Source organism: Cetorhinus maximus, chromosome 1 (genome assembly GCF_964194155.1).
Source record: "Cetorhinus maximus chromosome 1, sCetMax3.hap1.1, whole genome shotgun sequence".
Taxonomy (NCBI): domain Eukaryota; kingdom Metazoa; phylum Chordata; class Chondrichthyes; order Lamniformes; family Cetorhinidae; genus Cetorhinus; species Cetorhinus maximus.
In genome coordinates, this window is record NC_135879.1 from 4,115,766 (window position 1) to 4,136,945 (window position 21,180).

General features: G+C 40.7%; 1 protein-coding gene across 2 annotated transcripts; it reads left to right on the forward strand.

The window, feature by feature from the left end:
* The first annotated feature begins 465 nt into the window (after positions 1–465).
* Positions 466–21,096, forward strand: lamtor3 (late endosomal/lysosomal adaptor, MAPK and MTOR activator 3). 2 transcript variants are annotated; one of them, XM_078570238.1, is made up of 8 exons: positions 466–575; positions 8,076–8,120; positions 9,353–9,387; positions 11,741–11,799; positions 13,398–13,531; positions 15,364–15,427; positions 19,073–19,217; positions 20,441–21,096. In XM_078570238.1, the coding sequence occupies exons 2-8, from the start codon at positions 8,112–8,114 to the stop codon at positions 20,481–20,483; spliced, it is 489 nt and encodes a 162-aa protein (XP_078426364.1). In that variant the 5' UTR covers positions 466–575; positions 8,076–8,111; the 3' UTR covers positions 20,484–21,096. The 2 variants fall into 2 exon arrangements, with proteins under 2 accessions (XP_078426364.1, XP_078426409.1); XM_078570283.1 differs by lacking the exon at positions 19,073–19,217 and having other exon boundaries at positions 478–575.
* The last annotated feature ends 84 nt before the right edge of the window (positions 21,097–21,180 follow it).

Consider the following 21,180-nt stretch of genomic DNA (forward strand, 5'->3'; position numbering starts at 1 on the left):
GTAACTAACTTGTGCACAGCACGATCCCACAACACCAATGTGGTGGTAACCAGATAACCTGGGTTTTGGTGATGCCAACCGAGGGATAAATATTAGCCCAGGATACTGGTGAGAACTCCCCTGCTATCCTTCAAAATAGTGTGATGGGATCTCTTACATCTACATGAGGTGGAAGAAAAGGAAGCACACACCCCCGGCAGGGCGGCACCCCCGCAACCTGCTAACAATGGAATATGGAGTCCAGAACTGGGGACCCCCCTCCACTCATGACAGCAGAGCTTAGTTCCGCCTACGCACGTGACAAAGTCGCCGCTCCGCCCCCTAGAGGCACGTGACTGCCGACGCTCAGCCCTATCCCGAAACGCCTTCCACCACGTGACGCGGGCGTGGATCGGCCCCGCCCCTGGACTGGTGACGCCAGAGCGTACCCCCCCCCCCACCCCGCCTATCACGCGACAGCAGGCTGCGATTTCCCCGAACGCGAGACTGGCCCCGCCCCGCGAGACGTCATCACGGAAACTGGCCCCGCCCCCAGTAGCAGCTGAGAGCTCGAGCGGCGCCCGGATCCCCCTGAGGTAAATGAGCGGCTTCTCCCCTCACACGGAGAAATGGCGTCTGCGGGTTGTCAGGCCCCCATGGTCAGGGAGGAGGCCCTAGTCTGATCTCTCCCCTTCACCGGGGAAAGGAGGGGTTGATATCACTCGTCCGGAGCCCGGAAATGGAAAGCTCTAGAAACACCTGGAAGTTCGCCGTGAAATGTCTTTAAAATCGGCTCCCAGCCACTCGAGGTTTAACCGCCTAGCGGCTCTGGAAGCTTCGAGAGGGTTTGGGGTGGGCTCTCTTGTTCTGCTTGTCCAGGGGCTGGGGGGTGGTTAGCCAACCCTTGATGGCACGTGACGCGCGGGCTGTCAGCTGATCCGATGCGGGGGTCACGTGGTATGTGCTGCCTGGAGGCTATGCGGGCCATCCTGCCCCTGCTAGTCCTATATAGCCTTCAGCCACCATTTCCACTCCCCTTTTACACTGTCCTCTGTGGCTCTCCGTCTCACCTCTGAGGCTTCAAGAACCTCTAGAAACTCAGGCATTCTCAGTACAGCACTGAGGGAATGCTGCCCTGTCAGAGGCACCGTCTTTTCAATAAGACATTAAACCCCCCCCTTGTCCTCTTGGTGAAAGATACAATCACCAGTTTGAAGAAGAGCAGGGACATTCTCCCCAGTGTCCTGGTCAATATTTATGCCTCAGTCAGTATTACTGAATAACCGTTTACCTGGTCATTGTCATATTGCTGTTTTGTGGAGGTCGCTGTGTGCAAATTGGCTGTTCTGTTTTCTTCTATTACAACAACAAGAATTTTATGCAAGTGGTTAGGACCTGGATTGGAATGCACTGCCTGAAGCGTGTAGGAGAGGGAAATTCTTTCATGGCTTTCAAAAGTGAATTGTATATTTATATGAAGAGAAGAAATTTACAGAGTTAAGGGAGAAGGGCAAGGGTGGGGCTAGCTAAGTGTTTTTATGTGGATGTGATAGACCAAATGGCCTTCTGTGTTGTAACCATACTGTGATCTGTATATTATAACTGTGGCTACACTTCAAAAGTACTTCGCTACAAAGTGTTTTGGAGTGTCCTGAAAGTGCTGTGTAGTGAAAGTATTTTTTAAAAATTATTAATTCAGCTTCCAACATCCTTTCAGGTAGAGTGCTGTAGGTACCAACAACTCTCCAAGTGAAAACATTCCTCATCTCCCCTCTCGCCAATCATTTTGAACCTATGTTATTGACCCATTTGCCAGAAGAAAGAACCATTCTCTGAAATGTGTTGCCTTCACACTAGTCTTTATTGTCAGAACCCCTTGAACACTGGTATTCCATCCCTAAAGTGATTAGAAAAAGCAGTAGCTTTCCCACCAATTTCCACAGCTTTAGCTTTAGTTTCCAGGTTTTGGCTCTCGTGAGCAATTTTGATAAATATTAATGACCTGGACCTGGGTATACAGGGCATAATTTCAAAGTTTGCCAATGACCCTAAACTCAGAAATGTCAAAAGCAATGAAGAGAATAGTAACAGATTCCAGAAAGACACCGACTGGTGAAATGGGCTGACACATGGTGGTTGAAATTTAATACACAGCGCTGTGAAGAATAGAAAGAGGCAATATCAAGCGGCACTTGCTTAACAATAACCTGCTCACAGATGCCCAGTTTGGGTTCAGCCAGTGCCACTCAGCTCCTGACCTCATTACAGCCTTGGTTCAAACATGGACAAAAGAGCTGAACTCCCAAGGTGAGATGAGAGTGACTGCCCTCGACATCAAGGCAGCATTTGACTGAGTGTGGCATCATGGAGCCCTAGCAAAACTGGAGTCAATGGGAATCAAGGAGGGGAACTCTCTGCTGGTTGAAGTCATACCTAGCACAAAGGAAGATGGTTGTGGTTGTTGGAGGTCAGTCATTCGAGCTCCAGGACATCACTGCAGGAGTTCCTCAGGGTAGTGTCCTAGGCCCAACCATCTTCAGCTGCTTCATCAGTGACCTTCCATCATCAAGTCAGAAGTGGGGATGTTCGCTGATGATCGCACAATGTTCAGCACCATTCGCAACTCCTCCGATACTGAAGCAGTCCATGTCCAAATGCAGCAAAACCTGGACAATATCCAGGCTTAGACTGACAAGTGGCAAGTAACATTCTCGCCACACAAGTGACAGGCAATGACCATCTCCAACAAGAGAGAATTCAACCATCATCCCTTGATGTTCAATGGCATTACCATCACTCAATCCCTCACTATTAACATCCTGGAGGTTCCCATTGACCAGAAACTGAACTGGACTAACCATATAAATACTGTGGCTACAAGAGGAGGTCAAGAGGCTAGGAATCGTGCGACGAGTAACCCACCTCCTGACTCCCCAAAGCCTGTCCACCATCTACAAGGCAGGAGTGTGATGGAATACTCCCCACTTGCCTGGATGAGTGCAGCTCCCGCAACACTCAAGAAGCTTGACACTGTCCAGGGCAAAAGCAGCCCACTTGATAGGCACCACATCCACAAACACTCACTCCCTCCACCATCGATGCACAGTGGCAGTAGAATGTACCATCTATAAGATGCATTGCAGGAATTCACCAAGGCTCCTTCGACAGCACCTTCCAAACCCACAACCACTACCATCTAGAAGGACAAGGGCAGCAGATAGATGGCAACACCACCACCTGGAAATTCCCCTCCAAGGCACTCACCACCCTGACTTGGAAATATATTACCGTTCTTTCACTGTCGCTGGGTCAAAATCATGTAGCTCCCTGTATCTACTCCACATGGACTGCAGCAGTTCAAGAAGGCAGCTCACCACCACCTTCTCAAGGGCAATTAGGGATGGGCATTAAATGCTGACCCAGCCAGCGAAGCCCACATCCCATGAGTGAATATAAAAAAAAAAGTATGATTTTAAAGGGGCTGAAGGAACAGGGACATGCACATCAATCTTTGAAAGTGGGAGGACGAGTTGAACATAGGTACAAAAGAGTAGGAGTAGCCCATTGAACCTGCTCCACCATTCAATATGATCATGCTGATCATTCACTTCAATGCCTTTTTCCTCACACTGTCCCCATATCCCTTTGACATTAGTATTTAGAAATCTGTCAATCTCTACTTTAAACATGCTCAATGACTGAGCTTCCACAGCCCCCTGGGGTGTAGAATTCCAAAGATTCACAATTCACAAAGAATCTGAATTTTTTAAAAAACTCCTCATCTTGGTCTTAAGTGGCTTCCCCCTTATTTTGAAATTGTGTTCCCTGGTTTTAGACTCCTCAACCAGAGGAAACGTCTTACCTGCATCTATTCTGTCTATCCCTTTAAGTATTTTGTAGGTTTCAATGAGATCAGCTCTCATTCTTCAAAACTCTGGAGAATACAGGCCCAGTTTCCCCAATCTCTCTTCATAGGATGGTCCCACCATCCCAGGAACAAATCTATTATCTCTTATCCCTTGTGCTTTAATTTTGCTAACAAGCCTCCTGTGGGGGACTTTATCAAAAGCCTTCTGAAATCCAATTATACCAGGTGCACCGACTCCCCTTTATCAATTCTGTTAGTAACATCCTCATAAAAACTCCAACAAGTTTGTCAAACATGATTCCCCGTTCATAAATCCATGTTGACTATGCCCAATCAGATCATTATTATCCAAATGTCCATTTATCACGTCCTATATCGTAGATAGTGGAATTTGAATTCAATAAAAAAAATTCTGGAATTAAAAGTCTAATGATGACCATGAAACTATTGCCAATTGTCGTAAAAACCTACCTGGTTCATTAATGCCCTTTCGGGAAGGTCTGCTGTCATTACCTGGTCTGGCCTACGTGTGAATCCAGACCTACAGCAATGCGGCTGACTCTTAAATGCCCCCTAAAAAAGGGTAATTAGGGATGGGCAATAAATGCTGACCTAGCCAGCGATGCCCACATCCCAAGAATGAATAAAGAAAAAGATTCCCCCATTTTCCCTACTACTGACGTAACGCTAACAGGTCTATAGTTCCCTGTTTTCTCTCTCCCTGCCTTCTTAAACAGTGGAGTGACATTTGCTACCTTCCAATCTGCAGAATATTGGAAGATGATCACCAATGCATCCACTATCTTCAAAGCTTTCAACACTCTGGGATGTAGACTATCAGGTCCCGGTAGACTTATCAACTTTCAGTCCTATTAATTTCTCCAATACAACCTTCTTACTAATGCCAATTCCCTTTAACTCCCTCATCTTCCCTAGTCCCTTGGATATCTAATCCTGGAAGATTTCTTGTATCTTCCTAAGTGAAGTCAGACACAAAGTAATCATTTAGCTTCTCTGCCATTTCTCTATTCCCCATTCTAAACTTCCTGACTCTGCCTGTAATGGACCCACATTTGTCTTAGCCAAATGTTTCCTTTTTACATACCTGTAGAAGCTTTTGCAGTCGTTTTTGTTTTTTGCTAGTTTAGATTCATATTCTATTCTCCCTTTCTTTATCAGTTTCTTGGCCCTCTTTTGCTGTATTCTAAAATCCTCTCAATCCTCAAGCTTACTACTATTTCTGGCAACTTTATAGGCATCTTCTTTTAATCTTATACAATCCTTAGCTTCCTTTGTTAGCCATGGTTAACTGCCTTTTTTGGGGTTTTTGTGCCTTGAAGGAATGTATAGTTGCTGTAAACTATGTAATAATTCTTTGAAGACTATCCATTGCCTATGTACCATCATACCTCTTAATGTATTTTCCCAATCCACCTCAGCCTGTTTGTCCCTCATACTTTCATAATTTCCTTTGTTCAAGTTTAAAACCCTGGCTTCAGATTGAACTTTCAAACATAATGTAAAATTCTATCATATTATGGTCACTCAACCCTAAAGGTTCTTTTACAACAAGATTATTAACTAGCCCTTTCTCATTGCATAATACTAGATCTAAAGTAGCCCGTTCTGCAGTCGGTTCCTCAACATACTGCTCTAGAAAACCATCCCTAACACACTCTAGTAACGCATCCTCCACAGCATTAGTGCTCATTAGATTTATTCCGTCTATATGCAGATTGAAGTCACCCATGATCTGTATTACCGATGCTACATGCTTCTCTATTCTCCTGATTAATACCATCCTCCACACTACCGCTACTGTTTGGTGGCCTATAAACAACTCCAACCAATGTTTGCTGCCCCTTGCTGTTTCTTAGCTCCATCCAAACAGATTCCACATTTTGTTCTTCTGATTTCAGATCCTCCCTTACCAATGTACTGATTTCATCCCTTATTATCAGCGCAACTCCACCTCTTTTTCCTTATTGTCTGTCCTTTCTTGAGAAGGCATTTCTCAAAAAGACATACTCAATCTTTGGCTTTATAAGTAGAGGCGTAGAGCGCAAAAGCACTAAACTCTCCTAAAACACTGGTCAGACCCCAGCTGGAGTATTGTGCCCAATCCTGGGCATCACACTTTAGGAAGGATGCTAAGGTTTTGGTGAGACTACAGAGGAGATTTACTGGAATAGTATAAGGAATGAGGGACTTAGTTATGTGGAGAAACTGGGGTTGTTCTCATTTGTGCAGAAAAGGTTGAGGGAGATTTGACAAGTATTCAAAGCCCACTCAAGAACCTTGAGCACAAATCTAGGCTGACAGTCCCAGTGCTGGTACGAAGAGAGTGCTGCACTGGCAGAGGTGCATCTTTTGGATGAGGCATTAAATCAAGGCCTTGTCTTCACTGTCAGGCACTATTCTTGAAGAAGAGCAGGGGAGTTTAGATTTCTAAATTTGTTGATGTCCAGGAATTCCTGTTCTGATGGAGAGGGAAAGAGATTCTTTTGCATAGAATAGAGAGATTGGGTGTTACTGTTATTATCTGGGTATAAGAAGTTTCATTTGAGAATTTGATGGCTTTGTAGCATATATCCTGAAACATTCTGGGTGAGTGACACATTTTCTGATCTAGAAAGATTAGCGTTGTACACGAAGAGCTGGCCCAATTCTTTAATGCTGTGATGGAGTTGGTCACTTATAGCAGAATGCTAACTAACTGCAGTAATATTTGGTTCTTCTTTTTTCCAGAGTTAGTTCATTTTAAGATGATAATTAATTTTCTCAATGAATGGTTTTGGATAAATGCAATTGTGCATTTTTGGGGTAAATGAATGATACACATTTGAAATTATCAGGCTATATAATATGTTAGCCTAGCACCTCTGGAACTTGAGCATGTCTCTAGCCCAAAATGATAACTGTGAAAGCCCCTTGGTTGTAAGTGTCCGAAGTAAAATGCATTTGGGAAACCTCAACCCAGCTCCTAGCACTCTTGGCTGCACAGTGCAAAACAGTCCCTAATTCGCCTATTTTGCCCAGGTAGCTGATGTGAGAAAAAGATAACTGTCACAACAATCACTAGCATTTATACATTGCCCTTAATTGGATGTCCCAAAATGCTTTACAGGAATGTTGTCAAAAAAATTTTAGCACCGAGTTACTTAAGGGAGAGGATCTATAAGGAGGAGAGGGTGAGGGGTGGAAAGGTTTAGGGAAGGAATTCCAGAGCTTAGGGTCCAAGCATCTGTAGATATGGCTGTCAGTGGTGAAGCGATTAAAATCGGGGATGCACAAGAGACATAAATTGGGGAAGTGCAGAGATCTCTGAGGTTGTAGGGCTGGGGAAGTTACAGAGGTAGGTGTTGGTGGGAAGTGAGGTCATGGAAGGTGATTTGAATGGGAAATGAGATTGTGATTGAAGTGTGTTGCTGGGAGGAATAGAGGAAGCATCAAGCTATTAGATACAGAAAATATTCCATTACTTAGAACTGACTATTTTCTTGCTGAACACATTTGCACAAATACGAACATATGAATTAGGAGCAGGAATTCGCCCCTAGAGCCTTCTCTGCCATTTGATAAGATCATGGCTGATCGGATTGTGGCCTATACTTTCATGTCCACCCCCATACCCTTTGACTCCCTTTTCAAACAAGAATCTATCTATCTCGGCCTTAAAAATATTCAATGATCCAGTCTCCACTGCTCTCCGGGGAAGAGTTCCACAGATTAATGAGCTTCTGAGAGAAAAAAAAATTCTCCTCGTCTCCAACTTAAATGGGCAACCCTTTATTTTTAAACAGCGTCCCCTAGTTCTAGTCTCTCCCATAAGGGGAGACGCACTTTCAGCATCCACCCTGTCGAGTCCCCTCAGGATCTGATATACTCCAAGAAAATAACCTCATTTTCCTAAATTCCAGTGGATACAGGCCCAACCTGGCCAACCTTTCCTCATAAGGTAACTCCCCATCTGAGGTAACAGTCAAGTGAACGTTCTCTGCACAGCTAATGCAATGATATAATTTCTTAAACAAGGAGCCCAAAACTGTAAAACAAAAATGCTATTTAAAATATGAAATTCCGCCACTCTCGCTGATGCTCTAATATATTGCAGTTTACATGTGAACTTTAGTTACATAGTACTATAATTTTGTCTTTGTTCTAAAAAGATAAGTACTCAAAGAAAGTTGTGCATTTAAAGGAGGGACTTTACTGTTTTGTCTTTCAGAATTGGTTTTTGCCTCGTGTGAAATTTTAAAGGAAAATGGCAGATGTAAGTTTTTTTGATTACTCAAAGGAAATGTGTATGTAATTTGCTAGGCTGTCTAGATTGTAACAGGTTTAAACAGCATATGGAAAGAGTCTGTTTTTTAAAGCACTATTGATATCAATGAAGGTTCCAACAATTATTAAATGTGCAGTTAATCAAGATGAGTGGTAGAGTAAATGTGTTGCCACTTCTGTAAGCCACACAGCCATTATAGATGCAAACAGAACTTCATCTAACAATGTAAAAGTAAAATACTGCGGATGCTGGAAATCGGAAATAAAAACAGAAAATGTTGGTAAAAGTAAAGCTCAGCAGGTCTGGCAGCATCTGTGGAAGTGAAACAGAGTTAATGTTTCGAGTCCATATGACTCCTCCTCAGAGCTAAAGAGGGTGACTCTTTAGCTTTGAGGGAGAGGCATATGAACTTAAAACGTTAACTTTGTTTCTGTTCCACAGATGCCGCCAGACCTGCTGAATTTTACCAGCACTTTCTGTTTTTATGTAATCTATCAATGTAGTGTGCACCATCTGTGGACCTTACTGGCAAGGTAAGTTCTCTTGCTTCCTTTTCTAATTATTCAAAAACTAAGATTCTGGGTACAGGAAGCTTTCATTGTTCTGTCTAAGCTTTGTTCTAACATAGTTCTGCAGTGATACATTTAACTCCCTAGACCTGATATCAGTGGTGCAAGATTTAAATTTATTTACTACACACACCTAAAGGTTCACAGTGGGTGTGACTCCTTCCTCTTCACCTCTCTCTCAGTTTCCACCCCCCCCCCCCACCCCCAACCATGTTTCTGTGCTGGATTGTTTGTCTGCCATCTAATGAGGCTTAATTTCATCTGGCTAAACATTGGGCAGGCTTAAGCCATTGCCTTTATCCCACACTTCTTATTCCATATCCTTCTTGCCCCTCCCATTTGAAACCCAGAGCCCTAGATAGAGGCAGCTACATTATTTTAGCACATACAGGATCTCACTGTGGAATACTTCATGCATGATTGCTACGAGTTAAATAGTTTAACCAATTGAAAACCACAGGTTGGTTAATTTTGGATGTTGGCTGCAGGTTAACGTGTTTTTAAACAATTCTTTGAAATAAATCCATGGCAGTTCTGTAACTCACTGGAACAGTGAGAGGTTTGAACCTCAATCCTTGTTTCAGATTGAAAATTTGTCGTATACTTATGTTAGAATAATGCAGTAAAAATGTATGTCTTTCTTTTATACAGGACTTGAAGAGATACCTTTACAAACAGTTGCCTAGGTGAGAATATAAATCAAACCTGCCTTATCTCTGATCTGTTTCCATTTCTGATATTTTTTTTGCCGTTAATTTCGATTGGCTGAGACCTTAGTTACTTCCGAAATGCTCATTATTAATTCTGTCCTGTTAATTAGACATTTATATTTCTTAATTGCTGTCTTTCTTTCTACTTCTCTTTCTTTATCTTCTAAAATTGTTTTCTCTTAGACTGCTAAAGTGGATTTCTCATCTTTTCCTGCCACTCTATAATAATAATTCAAATTTATAAAACATGGACAGTATCTGTCGGTTTCACCAGTAGACTCAAAGTAGTTCCCTGGCTTTTTTAGGAGCTTGAGGTAGCAATTTCTTCACTGTCCCCACTTCAATCTATAACACTCAAGAACTTGCATTCCATCTGCAAGTGCCAACTGTTTACTGATACTGTTAGAAAAGCTAGCTTGGAAATGTTGTCACTGTGCCAGTAAGTTATAGCGGATATGACATTCAGACAGCACACATAATGATGGACACTTTGTTTTGCTGTTGCTGAGTTTGGTTGCAGGATGATTAGCCCTCTAGGTCTTCCCTGTTTTACTTAACCATAATCTTGCTTTATAAGCTCAGCAAAAAGGCCATTACACCACCTCCTTGATGATCTTCATTCTTGGTTTTACAGCTAACATACATCAACACAGAATCCGAAAGGGTCGGTTTTATGACATAGCAACATTCTCCACTAACAGGATGCTGCCATCAGGCCAAAAAGACATTCTGCCTATTACACAAATGAGTAATGGGGTATATGAATTTCAGTGCTGGTGCAATGCCAGGTATATAGGTCATATTTCCCAACGGCTGGCTGATTGTATCAAATAGCACCTTCCTTCGACTGTTCAAACAGGCAAAGTACTGACTGTACCCAACTAGTCCATGTGTGCAAAACCCAAAATATAGTGTCCAACATTAGATGTGATTCCATGATTAGACAACACTTGCTGATTGTGCTAAGAATTACACTGACAACCATTTTAAGATTGTCAGTTGGGCTCACAGTGTGGCTCACTTATGCATGCTAGAAACTATATATATTCACAAACAGGGCCCTGTCCTTTGTAGACGGAAGGAGCATGTCCACGCCCTTTTCAACTAAACAGTTGACCTGTCTGGTTTGAATTTAAACAAAAAATTGGCAATTAACTGTTCCCTGGTCCATTCTCCATGGCAATGCTTCTACCAATCAGAGTGCACTTGCCAACCAATCAGCCCTCTCTTATGCAGTATAAATAGTTCTTCCCTTTATAATTATTATCCTTGCGTATCTGTCTCCCTGATGAGCGCCAGACATAAAGCTTTGATAACATTTTTTTTTTTCAGTAATACCGAAGCTTTTATGTTAGTATTAGTGTTCCTAATGCCCTCTTGTTGCAACTGTTGTCATAAAACCTTCTGCAAAGTTCACTTTTAAATTCCTAAATAGAGGCTACATGTCTTATCAAAAATGTGAGTTGAGTAACACAATTGACAGTGATAAGTGCCATTATTTGGTTAGGTCAGTTTGTTGAATAAATATCCTTTTCATTGGGATCGAAGCACATGTTCTGTTTAATTTTGTTAACACAAACAAAAATAAACATCATTTTGATAGCCTAGAATCAGTGGGAGAATGGCATTGAAAGGGACAGTGCTTTAATGTGGGCAAACTTTGTACAAATGTGATACCATTTAAATACGGCAACATTAAATGGCTCTGTAGCTATTGCAATAGGGAATATAACAATTCCTTACTAGCTGTGTTACGACAGTTTTGTTTAACTTGGGGTCTCCTATAGTGAGCGGAAGATGAAGGTGATGGCTGTTAATGTTTAAACGTTTAATTTATAAGGAATGAAAACAGATGGTTGTTATATCACTGACTTGAATACTGCAGCTAATTCTGCACGGTTATTTTAGATGTAAAATTATATTTAGTACACGGTTTAAATATGCTTTTCCTTTCATATGCACATCTGTTGTGTGAAGTAAGAAATTGCATGACTTTTTATAGGGAGGAATAGTGAGGAAATCTGAATAACTGTGGTTTTCAAGTTAGTCACAGTGGAAGTATATGAGTTCCAGTTATACGATGTGGGTGTTGCTGAATTTTTGAGCAGCTCCAGGAGTCCAAGCAGAATGCTAAAATATTTAGAATCCATGTTTATTAATACTCAGCATCATGGTGAACATTGATTTCTCAGTAGTCCTCTGTGATTTTCATTACAATTTTTCAATGGATAAAACTCTGTTGTGTAATGATTTCATTGGTTGCACTATTTTAAATTCTGATACCAATGCAAAAATGCAGGATGAATAAATTTGCATCATTGTTTTACAGTGTCGAGGGCCTTCATGCCATTGTAGTATCCGACAGAGATGGAGTGCCTGTTATTAAAGGTAATTTAATCCAACCTTTTACTGTGAATTTATAACTTATCAGTAATTGCATTATGCTCCAAATTTAGATTAGCTCCTCATATATTTGGCTATAAGTGTCCAAGCAAATTTCAAACTAGGTGATGCAGGTTGAAAATTAATGTACTTTATCTTATCCTGATTGCATTAAATTAGTTACAATAGTGAACAGATTTTTTTTTTTAGTTTACCCAAACGCAGTAGGGGTGAAATTCAACTTTGGCAGGGGGTACAAACCACGTTTGTCTCATTACCTCAGTACTTTACAACCAATGAATTACTTCTGAAATAATCATTATTGTAAAGGCAAATGAGAGGTCCTACAAACAGTACTTGAGAGCGTGCAACTACATAACTTGCTTTGTTGCGGGGTTGGTTGAGGGAGAATTGTTGGACAGGAGATGGGAAGAGCTCCCTTCTCCACTTCCAATAATACAGTAGGATGTTTTGCATCCACTTGAACGGCCAGCTGTTTAACATCCCACTCAAAAAGATAGCACCTCCCATCAGTACTGTATTCAAGTGACAGCCGAAATTGTGCTCAAATCCATAACGCAGCATGAATCCAGGGGGCGGCAATGGCATAGTGGTATTGTCACTGGACTGGGGTGCTCTGGGAACCCAGGTTCAAATCCCACCATGGCGGATGGTGAAATTTGAATTCAGTAAATTAAAAGTCTGATGAAACCATTGCCAATTGTCGTAAAAACCCATCTGGTTTTTTAGGACAATAAATGTGGCCTAGCCAGCGACGCCCACATCCCATGAAAGAATGAAATAAGTGCTACCAACCTATCCAAACTGACACCACTGTGCTGTTGTTCTGTGGATTGGCTGCTTTATATCAGTGAAATACTCTCGACACTGCAGTAATATTTGTAAACAATCTGTTTAATGGTGAATCCTGCATAATTCTTCAGCCTTAAATGTTGAAAAATCAGATGAATAATTTGCTCGATTGATTTACAGGAGATGTTATTCTAACTTTTCCTCGAGAAATAAAATGCATTACTTGTAAGACACTCCATTTAATGAAAGAACCCTGACCAAATTTAAACCATTTGAAAAAAGAATGTTGGAGTGACCGACAAACCATACTTGAACCCATAATTTGATCATTGTCAAGCCAAGGCGACACAAAAGGAAGAAGCAACAGTGACATGGTTAGGACCTAGAATGCACTGCTTAAGAGTATGGTGGAAGCGGATTCAATTGAGGCTTCGGAAGAGAACCGGATAATTACCTGCAGAGAAAAGATTTGCAGGACTATGGGACAAATGCAAGGGAGTGGGCCTAGGTCAATTGCACTTGCAGAGAGCCAGCATGGACACGACAGCCCAAATGGCCTCCTTCTGTGCTATTGCCATTCTATGATTCAATGAAGTTATATTTTCAGAGCTTTGAAATTTCTTACCGTTTCCCCCTGCCCAGTCAGAAAGTTATTGCTGGTCCATGAAACGTGATGCGTTCTCCCCATTTTGATGGGGTGTTTTGTTAACGTGCTTTTCTGGAGTAACTTGCTACGTTTGTGCCAGTGGAGCAGTAGAAATTAATTGTCCCCATGGGTTATCTTCCTTCAGTTGCTAATGATAATGCACCAGAACATGCACTGAGACCTGGATTCCTCTCTACCTTTGCTCTGGCAACAGATCAAGGAAGCAAGCTGGGACTTTCAAAGAACAAGAGCATCATTTGCTATTACAATACGTACCAGGTGATTTTTTTTAACTGAATCATCTATATTTAATAAACGCATTACTCAAGTAATTAGCATGTGCCTCTTCTCTCCCCATCTCATTACGTGCATTTTTCTATACACGTGTATTTTTTATGGCGGAATGGTGGCATTAGATTAGTAATTCAGAGACCCAGACTAATGCTCTGGAGACAAGGGTTCAAATCCCACCATGGCAGCTGGTAGATTTAAATTCAATTAATAAATCTGGAAGTCTGAGTAATGGTAAAACCATCATAGATTGTCGTAAAAACCCAACTTATGTCCTTTAGGGAAGGAAATCTGCCGTCCTTACCTGGTGTGGCCTACATGCGACTTCAGGTGCACAGTAATGTGGTTGACTCTTAACTGCCATCTGAAATAGTCTACCAAGTCACTCAGTTCAAGGGCAACTAGGGATGAGCAACAAATGCTGACAAGTGACACCCACATCCCATGAAAGAATAAATAAATAAAACAAGCTTTTTTGAATCTAAATTGCATTTAATTTTTTTCAAACTTTGGAGTCATGTTCTAATGAACATGGTGCACTTTCTTAGTGCGTGCTAAGTTTGGGTACTTTCCAAAAAAAAGTACCCTGGTTAATACACTGGTATGGTTGTACCCTTAAGTATTTACAGGGGATTCCAAACTGGCACAACAGCTTTACACATTTCTAGATTAGGATGGTTGGGTCGCTTGTACAGTTGCAATCAGGTTGCAGTGTGTTTCCATCTTCCGTCTTGCATCATTATCCGCCCCACTGTTTGCAGGGATATCTTTTGTATTTAAATGAGGGTCAGGAATATGTATTTCCATTTTAAATTGTTTCCATTGCCAAACTTGTACAGGAGAATTTATACATACGGTCAAACCTGCTCTTGGTTGCCATCTGTGTTGGGCAGTGGAACAGCACCTATATGCTGCAGTTATAATGTTGACCTGCAGTGGGACCCATCCTCGGAATAATCCCCACCCCCGAATATTGCCAGGTACTGTACCATCGTCTAACGGAAGCAAGTTGTTGATCAAAATTGAAGGAAAGGTTTAAAGCGTTTGGTTGCGACATACTCGCTCTAATCAGCTTATTATTGTTTTGCTTTAACTTTCAACCATTCCTTCTGGCATAATTACCTCCGCCACTGAAAGGGAGAAGAGATAATGTTTCTACCCCTGTTCATTATTCTGTAAACAATATATCTCAAAAACAAATGGACTTATTTTAAGAACTTGGTACACAGGATATGGCCCAAGGAAGAACTGAGTTTTTGGTGAAGATGAGGATCCAGATCCTGGAATTTTTTAAAGGATTGGTTAACATTGGGAGATAGGGCAAATTGACTTTTTTTGAATGTTGTGGGTTGTTTGATTTAGAATGTTGTTGATTGATTGCTTTCGAATGTCTGGATTATTTCAGCTGCTGTGGTGGAATTTGTCACAGCTGTCAAAATGTCAGCAGAGTTTTCAGAGCAGGATTTTGGATATGGATTGGCCTGAAGCCTCCTCATTGAAATGGAAGCTCTTAATAAAAGTACTTCTTTTTTCAGCTTTGCAGTTACAGAGCATAAACCAGGCAGGAAAAAAAGCCTCAAGAACGAGTACTTGTAATAACATTGAGTTAACACAGCATGGTGGAGGTATGCTCTGCACTGAGTGCCCTCTTCACTTTGTTAATGCTGAGTCCTGAGCTCCCAGTTTCATTGTAAACACATCACCAGTGGAGATGACCATTCAGTTCTTGTGAACTGTTATTTTTTGATTGAATTTTGACCAGAATAATGTTTGGCTTTCATGATTTTTCTTTTCTTATTCTTGTCCTTTTTGTTTTCCAGGTTGTACAGTTTAATCGGTTACCTTTGGTGGTTAGCTTCATAGCCAACAGCAGCGCCAACACAGGTACTTTATTTTTGTACATTACACGTTAAAATACATATCACTGTAATGATGCTGAAGATGATTAGGATATAATTTTCATATTGCCTTATCACATTGGTGCAAAGTACATTAAGCTCACTTCAGTGCAAGTATTGCTCCAGCACTCCAGACATGGAATGCTACTCTTCACCAGGCATTTTTGTCACCTGCCAGGTTAGTGGACTGAATATAAAAGCAGTTGGTTTTGTCGATAAAAGCAATACATGCTGTGCACATCTTTGGTTGTCGTATTTCATTACAAAAGAAGAACTTCAGTGGGACTCAACCCCACAATCTTCTGTCTCAGATGAGTGCTACTAACTGAAGCAAAGCTGAAATTTGGTTTTTTTTTTACCCTCGCCCTCTCTAAAGAAAAACGAGATTAGCTTGGTTTAGTCACTGACATTTGTGGTAGAATGGCTTTTACAGTTGAAGCAACTGACACTGGTTACAAACACAGGTGCTTCTGTAAACTCTAGAAAGGGAAGGCCATTTTGGTACATACCATATTGGCTTAGTACATGATTGCACTTTTCATCCTGAAATTCCATGTGTGCAGTCTGTTAAGTTGTCAATATAATGAGAATATATGAAGTTATACAACATGATTTGATGGAGACCTAACCTGAACAGTTTAAACTAGGCATTGAAATTAGTTATTTTGGACTTCCGATTCTGTGGCCTGTTTCATGCAAATTTTGTTCATTGCTATTTCTGGAGATTAATATTTTATAAAATACTAGGTTGATCACCTAATAATGTTGGCGATGGTAATATAGAACCTTTGATGGGCTGTGATGACAGAATGGTTCAGAAAACGAGAAGCAATATTTTGGGCATTGACACTTCCTATAATGGCTCGCCTGCCTCAATGTGTTTGACTTTGCAATGTGTTTCACTGAAGCAAATGAAGACCCATAGCACAAATGAACGTAGAAAGTAGTTCTGTGAAGGGTGGAATTCTTCTTTCCTAAAACATATATTTTTGAAAATTTGTTTTTAAGATGGGAATATGTTGAGGTCTTTTTGGAGAATGTATTACATGAATAGGAATATCTGTTTTAATAAAAAGACCAACGAGTAGTTCCTAATAGTGCCCCATATGACTATTTTAACCCAAGTTAATCCACAATCACCACACCCTCAATTTCTCTCTTTCCCCGCACCCCCCCCCCCCGCCCCACCTTAAACCAGTTTATATTTCTCCCTTCTCCTAACTATGCTTCAGTTCTGCCGAAGGGCCATGAAGGCTCGAAACGTTAACTGATTTCTTCTCCGCCGATGCTGCCAGACCTGCTGAGTTTTTCCAGGTAATTCTGTTTTTGTTTTTAATTAGAACCCATCTCTATCTTACGTTTAGGTTGCCCAGACTACTGATTTATCTGCCAACCTATCGTAACAACATTAATTTTGTTCAGTTCTGGAGCAGGAGTCAGACACCAGATACATTTAAATCCTTTTCTAAGTTTATTTACTATTTCTACAATTTAAAATTCACAATACAATGTTGTTCTTGCTTGACCTGCAACACTGGCCTACCAAATGCAACATGGATCTGTATGCCCAGCAGTGATTTGGCTCCTTCCATTTCACATCCAGGATTCACCAGCAATGCTGTTTCAACCTTCCTGCTCTGCCCCTGGCTCCCCTTGCCTAACAACACTGCAATAACCCAACTGCTTATAGCTGGTTTTCCCCCTTAACTTACTTTTAAACATTCTCAAAGTTTTTTTATGATAAGCAATAAGCGACATGAGAAAAAGCTTTTTCATGCAGCAAGTAGTTATGGTCTGGAATGCATTGCCTGCGAATGTGGTGGAGGCATGTTCAATCTGAAAAGGGAGAATGTGCAGGGTTACAGGGAGAATGGTACTAAGTGAATTGCTCATTCGGAGAACCAGTGCAGACACAATGGGCCGAATAGCTGCCTGTTGCACTGTAACAATTCTATGATGATGGCTCAGATTTGCTGTCGTGACAATGAAACTATCAGTTTTCACCATCATTATTCCTCTGAAACTGACAGTAGCCAAACAAATCTACATATGTTCAGTTAAACATGGAAATCCAGTTGTTGTTATCAGTGATGTCCTGCTCCTCCACAGGGTACGCTGTGCATGTGAAGTCCCTGCAGACAGCAAATCTTTCAAAATCACTGAACTGATGAGAAATCCCTTTATGCTGTAATATTGTTGTAAAAACTCTGAAAGTTTTTAACGGTGTACTAACTCATAACTACTGCTAAAGACCCTGGAAAATTAAATTTATATTTGTGTAACATCAATTTTTTTCCATATGATAAAATCCAAGATTTTTGTAAAGGTTGATATTTTAGCTTATGATGTGTATGTCCCAATCATTTATTTCACTCTGCAAAATTTATACAAAATGAAGGACAATTAGTGCATTTTACTTTTGGTTTGCTGTCTGTTTGAATTCCTCAGTGCGATTGGCTGCTTAGCTTGCTTGATGACATTGTTGCTGGATGCCTGAACATAGCTGCATACATTTTTAACTAGCTGATCCTCTGCAAATTGAAATGAACTTTACTGCTGTTTCAAACTAGCCCTTAACTTAGTGTTTGTTTAAAAGAATGAGTATCATTTGAAATGGGATAACTGAAATGATTTCATATTTGTTGATATTAAAACATTTAATAGCCTTAGACCATGTAGCTAGCCCTTTCTGAGCATGATGGGATATGTAGCCATTACTGTGAGAACCTAGATGAGAATGCAAGTTGTAAGATTCAATAGCTTTCACATCTTGGGTAAACAAGGTGTTAAGGAGATAAGGGAACAGACAGGGCTATTGGAGACCACACGCTAATAGACTTTGAGGCTAAAAGGGTAAGATAACAGGGAACATCTGCGAGCTTGAATTATCCAGGTTATTAATTAGATTTTGTGATGTATATGTTAAAGTAATTGAAAGTTGTATCAAGCAGTGTAGTGAAATGTGGTAACTAAAAGCTATAAATTTGTTACACAGACTTTGTGTAAGAGAGACCCTGGAAACCAACCAGGATTCATCTCTCCAGCATATGCTTGAATCAAAATCTTCATTTACTTGAAGCTCACAGACTCGGAATGGTTAGTTTATTGTTTTTAACCACAAAAATCATTTAGCCACCTCTCTCCGGAGTATGTTCCAAAGGAGAGTCATATTTGACTTGAAACGTTAACTCGGTTTCTCTCCACAGATGCTGCCAGACCTGCTGAGTTTTTCCAGCACTTTCTGTTTTTATTACTTATCTCTGTAATCTCCTCCATCCCCACAATCCTCCCAGGCCTCTGCGCTCCCCCAATTCTGACCTTTTGAGTATCCCCGATTTTGATCGTTCCATCATCTGCATCCATGCCTTCTACTTCTATGCTCCAGAATTTCCCTTAACCTCTCCATCTCCCTCTCTCCCCTTTAAGATACTCTTTGAAACCTCTTTCACCAATCTTTGATCCGGATATACTACAAGGTCCATGTCAGATTCTGTTCATAACCTTCCTGTGAAGCGCCTTGGGGCATTTTACTATGTTAAAAGCACAGTATAAATACAAGTTGTTGCTGTTATCTCTCTCTGCCAAAACTTTGGGCATTGTAGCAGCCTGTCTCTTGCAATCCTTTTCTTAGTGTGCCTTCATTATAAGATCAAAGCAGTGGAAGCAGAACAGCATTGGAGACAAGTGAGCGTGAATGAGGGACGAGGAGGAACAGTAGGCAAGGATGGAATTGTTGGCATGTGTTTTTCCTGTGGTCTAGGAGCTGCAGTATCTGGGTGAGGCACTATATGATTGTGGCACAGGGTGGATCCAGGGCAAGGCTGTTGATTTTAGAGTGTGGCTTCAATTTAGCAGCATATATTTAGTAGGATAGTAAAGAAATAGTGACTGAAACCCTGTGTTTTTATTTACTGCAATTTTATTAGGCAGATGTTTTTGAGAGATTTTGTGAATATGATTAGTTGCTTAAAGGGGGAAAATACATAGCTGATGAGAAGGAAAGACATTGAGTCATTTTTTAAACATTGCTAGATGTGTACAGAATAATCAACATTCTAGTAAATGAGGAGAAAATGTATATTTTAATGGAAAGTGCATATTGATCTCTGCATGAAGATTGGTAGGGTGACTCCTATGTTTGCATCATAGCTCAATAGTTAAAATGGAGCAGCAATAAAGTTATTAAGAGGGCAAAGGGGAATATAAAACTTGTAGGCACAAAAATAAGGAAATTGAAAATCTGTGACGAGGACTAAGTAACTTCAGGAAGACATATAGATTAGTAGTGTGGGCGGGTAGTTAATGAAGTTTAATTCAGACAAATGTGAGGCAATATAAAATAAACTGAAAAAACTTTACAGGTGAAGAAAACTTAGGTGTTTGTGGAGACATAAACCTTTAGAAGTGAGAGGACAAGTTGATAATGTCTTAAGAGCAAGTCAGCATATGGACCCCTACATTTTTAAGGAGATACACAGAGTACAGAAAGCAAAGAGACAATGCTACGATTAGAATATTGCCCATTTTTTGGCACTTTAGGAAATAAGTCAAAGCCAGGGAGAGGAAATGAAAATATATTCATTATGTGATACCAGGAATAGGAGCCCATAGTTATGAGGAGAGAAGAAAATGGGGCAGCTTTTTATTCGAACAAAAAGATGAAAATCTGGAAGAAATGTTCAAAATCGAGGGCTTTTGAAGCAATGAAGGAAAGGTTGCTTCTATTGATCGGTAACTGGGGCGCATAAATTTAAGATCATTTGATAAACGTAGAGTTTCAGCATCTTTTCAGTACAGGGAGTTGTTAGTTTCTGACAGGACATGGAACTCCCTGTACTGAAAGCATAAAGATTGCAGGAAAAGGTAAAGCTGAACGAATAGCTTTGAGCCCTGGCACAGGTGTGAGGGACCAAATAGCCTCCTCAGGACAATTCTTGGCTGTTTGGTATTGGCTATGCATTTTACTGGTTTTATACTCTGCTGCTTCCTGTCTTCAAAGGGTTGATTGTCAGTTTGGAGAAAGAGCTCGCACCATTGTTTGAAGAATTGCGCCAGGCTGTGGAAGTTTCATGAAGAGCGAAGCAAGAAAATACATCATCTCAAAGTTTGTGAACTCATTGGCAAGTCATTAGTGCAGCGTGCAGTTCCCAGGGATTTGGGTGATGCTCTTAAAGACAATCCATCAAGTTTAATGCTTCTTAAACTGAGAATTGGATCGTAGATGACTTTCCTCCAAGTTCTGCTTGACAGTATTTACTGCATACAGCTGTTACTGTGCTCAATACCTCACTGCCACTAATGATATGTGGTGTTTAAGACCCCAATGTGTTTCTGTTTATAAAGTAAGTTAGAATTTCTGGTATCTTGATTGCATTGTCATAACTCACGGCTGTTGCTCGTCTTACTTTGGAGGCATAGGGAAGAGGTGAATCACTGCTGACTTTAAATTACATTAAAACGAGGCACAATTAATGCCTAAGGTGAAGCTCTTGTTACTAAAGAGACAGAACTGCTTAAAACTGTTGGCGTGTAAATTCATTCGTGTACATTTTGGTTGTGATATATTGCTTGTAACGGAGGACCACAAATGGTGATAGTTATTTACTGAGTGCAAACATAATTTGGAATAAAACATGAGTAATCAAAGCTGTCAAATGTTTAACTTACTTTGTGGTAAATTAACAAATACTCAAAGCAGTTTCATTATTTTCTAAACAGGCTGAATATTTAAAACCTAGT